General features: G+C 42.1%; 1 protein-coding gene across 2 annotated transcripts in view; it reads left to right on the forward strand.

Annotated features, from left to right (window-relative positions):
* Positions 1 to 12,717, forward strand: part of CUNH10orf143 (chromosome unknown C10orf143 homolog) — a 40,611-nt gene that overhangs the window by 18,689 nt on the left and 9,205 nt on the right. For both annotated transcript variants that reach the window (XM_024751583.1, XM_024751584.1), the window contains exons 2-3: positions 8,764 to 8,937; positions 9,036 to 9,098. In XM_024751583.1, the coding sequence (XP_024607351.1) occupies positions 8,764 to 8,937; positions 9,036 to 9,098 (237 nt within the window). The remainder of the gene's footprint in view (positions 1 to 8,763; positions 8,938 to 9,035; positions 9,099 to 12,717) is intronic.

Below are 12,717 nucleotides of genomic sequence, written 5' to 3' on the forward strand. Positions count from 1 at the left end.
TGGTGCTATTTTTTTTTTTTTGATGTGCCCTTGTCCTTTAAAAAAAAGCACAACTCTTTCTTATTTTGGGTGCCAGAAAATGTTTAAGGCTCAGCTTATATTTTCCTTGCTCCATCCCTGAATCAGCCACTTTCCACGGAGCCCAGATTCCTTTAATGGGAGAATGATATTTAGAAACCAGTATCTAGGGGCTTAGGTGTAGTCTTGCTGGTAGGGTGCCATTGTTCTCAGCAGACATAGCTAGGAAATGTATATATTATATATATATTTATAATGTGTACATTATAAAAATACATATTTTATATATGTGGGTAAATGTATATATATTTGTATTTACATATATATACACACATCTGTGTATATTTCTGTATCTCTATCTGGATATGTATTAAAAACTGTGCATTCATACTAATAATTCCATTGCTAATCCAGCACCCCTGGGTTCATTGTAGCCTTCTCCCTTTCTTTATTTGTAATTTTTCTTCATTAATAGAAAGCTGGCTCTCATTATTGACAATGTATTTATCTATTTATTCAATCCTAGTATGCCAATAAAGCTTCAAAACTGGAAACCCTGCGAGAAACAGATTTACTAACTAGAGTCAGTAATTGCATACAGCCTCTTTACTTTAAAAGAGGTACTTTTAAAGAGGTGGCCTCTTCTCTTTTCTCTTTATCCTTGATGTTCTGCAGTTACATTGTGATATGTCTGGATATGGGTTCTTTTTCTGTCAATCCTGTGTGGTGTTTGGTTGGATTTTCAAATCTAATTCATTTCATGCCTTGGTTCTGAAAAATTCTGTCTTTAGTTCAAATATCGCCTCACTATCATTTATTTATTTTAACACTCCAAATCTGGAGGATGTATGAGTGTTGGATCTTCTCAGTCTACCTTCATTCTCCTTTACTGGTTTTCATAGTTTTTTGTGTCTCTGACTCTGCGCTGCGGTCCAGGTAATTTTTTTTTTTTGCGGTATGCGGGCCTCTCACTGTTGTGGCCTCTCCCGCTGCGGAGCACAGGCTCCGGACGCGCAGGCTCAGCGGCCATAGCTCGTGGGCCTAGCCGCTCCGCGGCATGTGGGATCCTCCCGGACCGGGGCACGAACCCATGTCCCCTGCATCGGCAGGCGGGCTCTCAACCACTGCGCCACCAGGGAAGCCCCAATCCAGGTAATTTTTTTGGTTCTGGCTCATAGTTGATTAGTGATTTTTCATCAGTGACTCACTGTTTAGTGATCTACTGAGTTTTTCCATAACTGCTTTTCATTTCCATAATTTCTAATGGGCTCTGTCATTAGCCGTTTAAGTTTCTAGTCAGAATAGTATTTTCCGGGCTTACTCAGGATGGTTCTGTCCTTCAGTGGCTGTGTTACTCTTCTGTAATACAGTTCTGTTCGTTTGTTATTGTTTGTGTTCCATTTGGGTCCCCTCTCCCTGACATGCTTTTTGATTTAAATTTCCAACTTATTGTTTGGGCACATGAAATGTTACTATGGTTCTAAGACTCAGAGCTACCCAAGACCAAGCTCAGCGGGGCGGGGCTCCCGCCTCATCCCTGGTGCCAGCCCCCTTCTGGCCCCTTCCCACCCACTCTCTTCAGCTTCTGATATATCCTCCCAGTGTTTCTCTTGCACAGGTGAGCAGAGAGGTGTGTAATGTCTTTTATCCCCTTCTTTCTTACATGCAGTAGAGCAGATTATAGATATTCTTTTGCAGTTTGTCTTTTTACTTCACGGTATATCATGGAAATCACTGCAAGCCAGGGACCCTCCTCCTTTTTACCGCTGCATGGCACTCCACTGCCTGGACAGTACCATGTTTGTCCAGCCACTCTCCATCTAGGTTGTTTCCAATACCTTGCGCTTTAACCAGTGCTGCCGTGAATAACCCTGTGCAGTTTTTACTTTTCACATGGTTGTTGCTGTGCCTGGAGGGTAGATTCCTAGAGGTGTAGTTTCTGGGTTAAAAAGCGTGGCTGAGCTTTGTTACATACCGCCAAATTTCCCTGCAGAGTTTGCACTCCCATCAGCAATGTGCCTGTTTCCTACAGCCTCACCAACAGAGGCTGCATCACACTTTAAAAATTTTGCCAGCCTGACAGATGACAGTGGTATCTTGATATTGTCTTAATTTTCACTTCTGTAAATGTAAGTGAGTTTGAGCTTTTCCTGTGTTTGGAGGCCATTTTTATGACTTTTGTCTGTTCGTGTCTTTTTTTCCTATTTTTCTCTTGGGTTTCTGGTTCTTTGTCCCTCAATTTTTATAAGAGTTTCATGTATGAGGGTTATTAGCTCTTCTCTTGTGTATGCTGCAAATACTTCCCTCCAACTTGTAGTTATCTCTTTACTTTGTTTAGGGTTTGGTTTTGTTTTGCCCTGCAGACATCTTTATTTTTAAATAGTCAAATTTATCCATTTTTGTTTTGTTGCGCTGGATTTTGAGTCATAGTTAGAAGGTGTTTCCCTACACCAAGGTTCAAGAAGCATCTATTCGCATTTTCTTCTAGGAATTATAGTTTCTTTTCTTTTTTACATTTAGCTCCCTAATCCATTTGAGGTTTACTTTTGTATGTGGTATGAGATACAGATTGTATTTTATCTTTTTCCAAATGGCTGCCCGGTTGTCCCAGCACCGTGTATTAAAGAGTCCATCTTTATCCCACTGGCTCGAGATGCCAGATTTTCATACACATTCAGGTTTCTTTCTGAACTTCTGTCCCATTGGTCTGTTTATCACCAGTACTACCCCTCCTTTTTCTCATTGAAGTATGGTTGATTTACAGTATTGTGTTAGTTTCAGGTGTACTTGTGAACTTTTTTTTTCAGATTGTATTCTTTTGTAGGCTGTTACAAGGTATTGGGTATAATATCTTGTACTATACAGTAAATCCTTGGTGCTTATCTATTGTAAGCACAGTAGTGTGTCTCTGTTAATCCGGTACTCCTACTTCCCCCCCACCTTTGGTAATTTGTTTTCTGTATCTGGTGGGTCTGTTTCTGTTTTGTATATAGATTCATTTGTAATATTTTTTTAGATTCCACATATAAGTGAGGTCATACAGTATCTGTCTTTCTCTGTCTGACTTACTTTACTAAGCATAATATTCTCTAGGTCCATCCGTGCTCCTACAAATGGCAATGTTTCGATATTTTTAATGGCTGAGTAATATTCCATTGTGCATGTACACCACATCTTCTTATGTCAGTCGTCTGTTGACGGGCACTTAGGTTGCTTTGCGTGTCTTGGCTATCGTAAATGTGGTGCTGTGAACATTGAGGTGTGTGTATCTTTTTGAATTTGAGTTTTCATTTTTTCTACATATATACCCGTGAGTGGAATTGCTGGGTCATATGGTAGTTCTCTTTTTATTTTTTTAAGGTACCTCCGTAATGTTTTCCATAGTGGCTGTACCAATTTACATTCCCACCAACAGGGTTCAAGGGTTTCCTTTTCTCTACACCCCCTCCAGCATTTGTTATTTGTAGACTTTTTGATGATGGCCATTCTGTAACTCTGTTGGGTAACATAATACCTCTAGGACAATGGTGAACCGAAGTGGAGACTGGGCATTCTTGCTTTGTTCCTGATCTTAGTGGAAATGCTGCTAGTCTTTTTCCAATAAATAAGATACTGGCTTTAGGATTAAGCTATGTATATTTTTTCATGTTAAGAATATAACAGTCAATTCCTATTTTCTTTAGTTTTTATAAACGGGTTTCAATTTTGTCAGAGGATTTTTCAGCATCCATGGGGATAATACTGTTTTGTCCTTGGCTTTATTAATACAGTGAATGATATTAATGGATTTCCTAATACTGAACCCAACTTGCGTTTCTAGAAAAATATCCTACTTGGTCATGACGTGTGATTGCTCAATGTGATATATCATTCTATTTGTTCATATTTTGTGTAATATTTTTGCATGGAAATTCATAAGTGATACTGGTCTGCAGTTTTCTTTCTTTGTTCTGTTTATCTGATTTGTCAGAGTTATACATGCTTCATAAAAGGAGTTGGAAAGTTTCCTTCCTTGTCGGTGCTCTGGAATCATTTCTGTGTAGTGCACTGGGATGATCTGATCCTTGAAAGTTTAGTGGAATTCCCCTGTGGAACTGGCTGGTCCTGGTGCTTCTTGTGGGGTACTTGCTCATAACCCTTTCTGGTTTTTTCTCTATGGCAGTCATCTGTTTAAGTTTCCTATCTCTGATGGGGTCAGGTTTTGTCATCTGAATTTTCTTAGGAAGTTATCCATTTTGTCTACATTTTCAAATTCATTTGTATAGAAATCTACAAAATAGTCTCTTACGAGTTTTAAATTTTCTTGTGTTTCATTTTATTTCCCTGTGTCATTTCTTATTTTCTGTATTTGTGCTTTTTCCCCTTTTTTTCTTGGTTAAGTTAGCCAGTGGATTGTCTGTTTTGTTAATTCCTCTCTCCCCACCTCCAACTCCCCAGGATTTACATCTACTATTTTTCGATGGAAAAAAAACCTCTACTTCATTAATCCGCTTTTCCCTCCATTATTTCCTTCCTTGTGTTTTCTTTTGGGTTACTGTGTTGTTCTTTTCCTAGTTTTTATGAGCTGAGATTTTATTAATTTATTAATTTTATTCTTTCATTTTTATTGGTAACATGTTAGTATAATGAAGTTTTCTCTGATAACTGCTTTAAATCCATTGCATAGATTCTGATAGGTAGTGTTTTCCTTGTAGGTTCTTGAGAAGAATGTGATTCTGTGTTATCAGGGTGTGAAGTTCAGTACATAGCCGTAAGATCTACCTTGATTGAGAACGCCATTTAGATCTTCTGTCTTCTTCTTACTTTTTGGAACCCTTGCTCTGCCTTGTACTGAGGATGGTGTATTAAGTCTCCTATGACTAGCATGATTTTGTCTCCTTGTATCTCGGTATTGTCTTTGCTTCATAAAGGTGGTGGTTATATTGTTTGGTGCATAGATGTTCATGAGCATTAAGTCTTCACTGTGAACTATGGCTTTTAGCATTAAATATGTCCTCTGTTGTATTTAATGCTTTGTGGCTTGAAATCTACTTGGTCTATTCCTTCTTTCTGTTTTCATTTGCCGGTATATGTTTGTCCATTCTTTTTATTTTTAGCCTTTCAAAATCATTTTATTTTAGGTGTGCCTCTTGTATACAGCATATAATTGGGTCTTGTTTTGTGAACCAAATTTAAAACCTTTCTTTAAAAATAGGTGAGTTAAGCTCATTAACATTTGACGTGACTGATTTATTTGTGTGCAACTCTATCATAATATTCCATAATTATGTATATTTTCTTATATTTGCTATTTCTTTATGCAATCTGTATTCTTTGCTTTTTTATTGAGATTTTTTATTTTGGATTTAGGAGGATTTGTATTTTCTAGTGATTAGTTTTGTATTTAAACCTATTTTAATGTCCTTAGTAATCGGTTTTATCATTTAACTCTTTACTGTCTGATTTATCAGTTTTTTCCCAGTACTGTTTAATATGCTCCTGTCACTTATACAGTATTGGCCTATACACAGTCAGAATTTCTCGTAGTGTTTTTTTTTTCTTTTTTTTTTTTGTGCTATGTGGGCCTCTCACTGTTGTGGCCTCTCTCGTTGCGGAGCACAGGCTCCGGACGCGCAGGCTCAGCGGCCATGGCTCACGGGCCCAGCTGCTCCGTGGCATGTGGGATCCTCCCAGACCGGGGCACAAACCCGTGTCCCCTGCATCGGCAGGCGGACTCCCAACCACTGAGCCACCAGGGAAGCCCCCACAGTCAGAATTTTTCCTCTTTCCCTCCCCCTTCGTCTCTCATATTTTAGTTGAATTATTTCTGCTTTGTCAGAGTATTTAATATTTGCACATTAGTCTTTCGACCTAATCCCACCTTTATTTTAAATTTAGTCTTAGATGTACATCTAAATACTTTCAAATGCTTACAAAAAATCCTTATGCTGGAATTTTCCCAGTCATCGCTTGGTGAGATAAAGCTTACCTTCAGGTAGAATCCTCAGGAAGGGCTGATGGGTGTAGTATTCTCTAAATTCTTGTATGTTGAAACTCTTTTTCTGTAATCTTGATATTTGAAGGACAGCTTGCTGGATTTAAAATTCTTATTTCATATTTTCTCTCCTTGAGATTGAAAAGAATGTTTCTCCATTGTCATCTTACTTGTATGTTGGTTTTGAAAAACCTGATGCCAGTCCAGTTCCTTTGCACTTTCATTGATCTGCATGCCCAGGGGCCTTGAGGATTTTATCTTTATCTTTGAAATCTCCTAGTTTTATTAGGATATATCTCAGCGTTGATCATTCTGGGTTAATTTTCCCAGGTGCCCTGTGAGCCTTTTCATTTTAAGATTCAGTCATTTTTTTTGTTTTGGGGAAGTTTTCTTAGGTTACAGTTTTTTTTTTTGCGGTACACGGGCCTCTCACTGTCGCGGCCTCTCCCGTTGCGGAGCACAGGCTCCGGACGCGCAGGCCCAGCGGCCATGGCTCACGGGACCAGCCGCTCCGCGGCACGTGGGATCCTCCCGGACCGGGGCACGAACCCGCGTCCCCTGCACCCGCAGGCGGACTCTCAACCACTGCGCCACCAGGGAAGCCCAGGTTACAGTTTTAAACATTAGCTTTGCTCCATTATTTTGTTTTCCTCTTTTCGGAACTCTGATTTATGAACACTATTCCTTCTTTGTCTTCCATTTCCACTGCTTCCTTTCCTACCCTTTTTTTTTTCCTTTATGTTCTTTTCCTTCTCTTGGTTGTGCTCCTGTCCTTCTTTAGTACCCTTTATTTTCACTTGAATTTATTCTCCTTATTGCATTTTATAATTTATTCCTCATTTCTGAGATAATTGTGCTTTTTCCTTCCATTACTTTCCTGAACTCATTCAAGTCTCTCTTGGTTTCTCCCTGCTTTTGTCCCTTTCTGTTTTTACATTTCTAATTCAAGGTGGTTTTTCATATCTTCAAATGTTTGAGCGTTTAAGTATGTTTTTAGACTGTTTGAATTACAATCTTCTTTTGATTCCTGGTTGTTTTTCAGGAGGGATTTTTATGTTAATGAGTGTTTTGTAAAGATTGCTGGTGTAATGGCAGTTCTTCTGTTAATTTGGCTGAGTCCAGGTATAGCAGGTGTCTGTCTGTCTGTCTGTTTTGGTGATGGACAGGGGAGGGTGTGAGGCTCCTGGTATTATGGTCCTCGTGGCTTGCAGGACCCTAACTTCCCCTCTTTCTCCTTCTCACCACCCAGCACCCAAGGGGCACTCCCCCAACTCATTTGCCCGTTTCCCTCTCAGGACCTGTGAGTTTGGAGGAGTCTGTGTCCACGGTGTGGACTTTGGAGGCCCTGCCCCGAGTCTGTGCTCCAGGGCTCAGGCTCCCCCCGAGCTGCCGTGTCTAGGTGGGCTTTCCGGGGGCAGATCACTCACACCCTCACTGGCGTCCCCGCTCCGTCCAGCTCACAGCTTCTGCCCTTGCTCAGCATGGAGCCACGCTGGGGGTGTGGGCTGGAGTAGAGGGGACCCCGCACTGGGGTTTGGTGGCTTTTCTTTCTCACTGGCTGTATTCTCAGATGTCAGTGTTCTCTGATTTCAGGTTGTGCCCAGGGTGTGGTTCAGTGCAGAAGTGACTGTGACCTTTTTGTATTTCCTGGTGTTCAGGAAGAACTGTAGGGAGAGGGGTGACTGCCTCTGCCCTTGTCTCAGCCGCATGGATTCCACACTTTATTTACCCCAGGACATTATTCTCAATGGTTTAAGGGGCTCAGATGTCAACGTTTTCCATTTTCATCCTCAGGTATCTGTTTTAAGGCTTGTTAGGGAAGAGTAACCCTGGCACTCTAAACCCATGATAGGAGGTTTCTATCAATATATTAGATAAATCCATTAAGTAAAAAAAAGTCAATTTAGAAAACCATAAATAAATAATAGGACAGATAATGAACAGATTTGGCACCAGTCATGACGATGGTTTGCCAGTGACTGAGGAGGGTGTGCAGGCCGCCCGTGTGCTAGGGTGCTTTCTGACTCAGGTGGGAGCTGTCCACCAGCGGGGCCGCCCTCTGGCCCAGGGACCCAGGATGGAATGCTGGCGCTGGCAAGGGGTGGACCTCCTGACCCTCAGCTCTGTGTCACTGAAAACATCGTTACCCCGCAAAGTACACAGTCTTCGCACTTAGAGAGTCAACCGTTTTCCTTTAGCATTGGAGGGTTGCTTTTGTAATTCATCTTTAGTTCATGGAGAAGCAAAAGCCAAATGCTGACTTTCCCAAAGGTTATCAGTTATGGGCTGTGTGTGCAACTTTTGAAATAAATAAAATTAGTTTACTCTTCAGTGTCAGTAAGACAAAGAATTATCCACATGTGAATTATTCATATTGTATTAAGAAAGTATTTGCCTTGATACCAGGCAAAATGTATTGAAGCATATAACCAGTTTCTTGAACAAAATTTATAGGTTTTGTACATTTTCAATATCAATAAACCAGTCACAATAGTTTATTACAAGAGTTTCAGCCAAAATTGTTTAAAATGACTATTTTAAATCCGTAAAGCTAAGTAAATATCAGACAGTGCTAGAAATAATGAGGTTAAGTGTAATTGATGGTGTTTATTCCCGAAAGATAAAGTTTAAAGTCATCTCCTCAAATGTCCTATAAACTTTCCCAGCTCCACAGGGGTCTGTCTTTGCAGCTGAGGTTCTCAGAAAGCAAATTCAATTAGAGTGTTGTGTGCTTTACGAGGCCATCTCAAGTGAGATTTTGTTTGTTGCAGAAACGGGCATGCAGGAGATTAGAAGCAGCGGCGCAGGAGTGGGGCTGCCCCCAGGTGAAGGTGCGCGTGCCCGCATCCTGGGGCAGCAAGGAGCCCGGGTCACCAGATGCCCAGCCCAGAGGCCACCTCCCTGCACCGAGGCCAGACGGTGGCCAGGGGCGACCAAGCGTGGGGGTAGGTTTCTGCTCCCACCAAACCAGCCTTTAAATGTCTAATGAAAAGTGTAAATAACCACCGTTCTGATTCACCTGCCGCTGTGATTTGTTAAATAGGTTCCTCAGGACGGTGGAAAGAGCTGGGCCCAGCCTTGCCCAAGATGCATTGCGGGGGAGTCTGTAAGTACATTAACCTTCTTGCTGTGACATAAAAGATAGACTTGGCCTTAAATATTAGATCCATAAAACAAAGTTCATAAAAACAGCAGTTACGTTTCTAAGGAATGAGGGATGTGAATAAAAAGGTGCAGATAAGCTTTTCTTAGCATTCTACCCGGCCGCAAACTAATTTGTTTCCAGCTTCAGACTGGAAATAGAAATTGAATATACATTTTAAATTCTTTCTAAAACACAGGGTTCAGGGAAGGGAACAGGTCTCTGGATATGGTTAAAATAGAGGTTATTTGAGTACATCTTAGAGAAAAGTCCTAACCTCATTTACTTATCCAAATAGGAACCAACGTTGTTTTTTCTCTTTTCCCTCTTTAAGCTTTTCTGTCATGTTTGCATAAACTTCACACAAACCACAGATTTCAGAAGGAGAAACACAGTATTCACACCATTAATTCAAAGTAAAGGGAGGTCTTAACGTGACCAGAGTCCGATTCTCAGTCTCCTGTGCGGGGCAGAAAATCGTGAAGTGTGCGTTAGTGTCGTGATACCCTGGTTACTGATTCTGAACTTGTTCTAAAAACAAGTTAGCAGGTTTGAAACCGCTGTAATTCTTGGTTTTTGTTTTTTTTAATTTTGAATTTGCAGTCTTCATATTGCAGTAAGATAGAATTGTGTTTAATTTCCACATAGAAAGCAGGAGTGTCTGTGTGTGTGTGTGTGTGTCTGTGTGAGTATTTTCAGGATTGCCCCCTAAGGATCTTTAGAGAAACACATTGCTGTTTTTGATAAGCAAAAGACTGAGTCAGTAAACTATAGTCTTCACGTGCTGCATCGCAGGCAACGTGTTTTATAGTGAGAGGCAATGACTGTTTTAAACTGAGGCCTAGAACTGTGTCAGTTATCGCCCACGCGAACCTCGGACTCTGTGACGTCATCAGGCAAATATGAAGACAGAGGCTGGTGGCAGACCCGCCCCAATGTGCTTCTCTACTTTTTGTCCTCTGTCTTCCGGGAACTTTCCGCAGGTTGTATTGCGTTTTGTGGTGTAATCCTGAACAATGGTGAAATCAGAGATCCAGCAACTGGATTGTTGATTCACTGTAACTGCCAAACATGCCCTGGATTTCGAGTAAACAGTGCGACCCCGTTATGGGTAGATCGCATGAATGCTGGTGACTAACCAGGACCTTCCTCGTTCTTATCCCATTTCCATGGAATGTATCTTTCAAATCCCCCATCTGCTGGGCAAACAGTTGGAACGTAATGTGGGTTCTTCATGCTCTGAGAGGTCGTCTTCTGGCACGAAGGGCTTAAAGAAAAAAAAAATTTGGCCCAAGCAGCTGATTGGATCATTTAAGCTAATGTTCTGTTTGAACAACAGTACCTATTTGATTAGGGTTTTCCTTCCTTTGTAATTCCCCAAGCTTGCCTCTGTATGTTTCCTAGGAGATGAATCTGCGCACAGAAAACCTATATTGATATGTAAATATATCATTTTTTTGTTAATGCTCGATATTCTTTTCATCTAAATTTCAGAAAGTGACTTTAAAAAATCAGTTTCCCTTTATTTGTAGTTATTCTCAATAAAATTTCACCCAAGCTTGGGTGATTTAATATTTACACCCACTACTTCTAAAAGTCTTATGTAAATAAAGATTGAAATGTGAATTTGAAAAGTCACACCTCTTGATATTTGAACAGACTATAGCTGCATATATCTTCTTTTTCTAATAATATGGCTAGTTTCTCTCTTAAGCTTTTAAAATAATAAGACACTATTTTTGTATTCTAGAACATCAAAAGGCTCAGTGTTAAATAAAAAGCAAATAGTATTTTTAGAAGTGCAAGATCCCAGGGAGAAGTGCTTAACGGTAAATCACTGATGGGCAGCAATTCCAAATTTCAGAAGACTTTATTAAACACACAGCTCCATTCACAAGTGTGCCCCCCACTTCACACACAAGCCCGCCCTGTCCTGGCCCACAGTTCCCATAGCTGACCTGGGATGGCAACCTTGGCTCAAAGAGAAGCAGAGGTTACGTTGGGGAGTTTGTGTGGAATCCCTGACGGGAAACGTAGACCTGTGTTTCTCAGCTTGTTTGCTGCTTATCCCTGAAAACCTCCTTTGCATCCCAGTCCTCTGGGTATTTCTGACCTCAGCAGGGTATCAGCTGATCGATGGCTTCTGCTCTGAATTCTCACGTGGCTGTCTAAGCCCGCTACCTGAGTTCCTGTTGTCTTTCTCCCACGAAGCTTTTCCTTATTGTTAACCATGAGTCGTTGCTCACTATGCAAGGACTTTTTCTGTAGACCTTCTCAAACTCATTTTCCAGGCGGGCACACGAGTCTCCTGTTTGGTCTGTTCCAGCTCACTGTCGCGGGGATGACTGTTTCAGTCGTTGCTGACAGTTTCTTAGGGTGATCACTGTTCAGGTTCAACTCCTAGTACAAGTTATTATTTAGAAACAACTCCTCTTCACCCTGAGTCACCCTGCTCATGTTATGGACAACTGGGGTGAAGCCATCCCCGATTGTGGTGGTGGGACATGGTGTTATGTCACTTGGGGTGTCCACCCCCGCCCCCGGGGCGGGCTGCCCTCACTGCTGTGCACCGTCCAGGCTGCAAGGCCAGGAGCAGGGTGATGGTCGCCGTCTCTATCAGGCTCCTTTCCTTCTACGAGTGGTCCCAAGGCCGGGCTGCACCTTGTAGTCATCTTCCTTCCTTGGTCAGCTCAGCCCGCCTGGCACAGGGGTCCATGGCAGCCAAGTGTGCCATGGAAATCACGCTCTTCTTGGAGATTCTGCCCATTAAATGAAACCTAGTGAGGCTGTGAGAGGTCTCCATGATAACGAAACGAAGATGCGTGAAAGCGGGTGGGCATTATCAGGCAGGAAACTACAGGAAGAACAGAGTTAAGATGTTTGCTGGGGGGACAGCACCCCGTTTTCTGAATGGTACCTGGCCACTGATGCTCTACAGCTCCTCAGGGAAGGGGCCACCTTCAGACTTTATTGGGTCCGCGTGACGGTCACTTGTCTGTTTTCTCTCAGCTCCATTCACCATGCTCGTCTACCCTGCATCTCCCAGGGCATGGCTCCCTCCCCCTGCCCCGCCCAAGGCAGCCTCTCAGCCCCTCCCTCCGGTCCCAGCTCCTGCTGGGTGGAGCCAGCTCGGGGCTCTGCAGTCACACCATCTCCTGCCTTTGTCCTCCCAGCCTGCAGGAGGGTGGGGCTTCTGCTGGGGGAACATTTGCCTCCCTTCCCCTCTCCTCCATCACTTGTGAAGTTGAATCCCTGTGTATGAAATACCTAGATTGATTTCCCTTTTCTGACTGGACCCCACCTGGGCTAATCATCTAAGGAGTGGACAAATCCTCCTGAAAACAAAAGCCTTGCAGTTTTAAATGTAGGCCTGTGGGTCTTGGTTGCCCAGCAGGCTCAACATTTAGGGGTGCCTACAGAGTGGAGAACCTGGGCGTTAAGTTGAAAAAGATAGGCCTTTTGTATTGCACATCACTGGTATTCCTTTGCTTCCATTTATCTCGGGTTATTGGGTTTTTAACCCAAGCTGGTAGTGAATTGCCATGTAAAAGCCAACATGCAAAACATGATTTTTTGGTTATTG

This window comes from Neophocaena asiaeorientalis, unplaced genomic scaffold, assembly GCF_003031525.2.
Source record: "Neophocaena asiaeorientalis asiaeorientalis breed wild unplaced genomic scaffold, Neophocaena_asiaeorientalis_V1.1 scaffold108, whole genome shotgun sequence".
In the NCBI taxonomy this organism is placed as follows: Eukaryota; Metazoa; Chordata; class Mammalia; order Artiodactyla; family Phocoenidae; genus Neophocaena; species Neophocaena asiaeorientalis.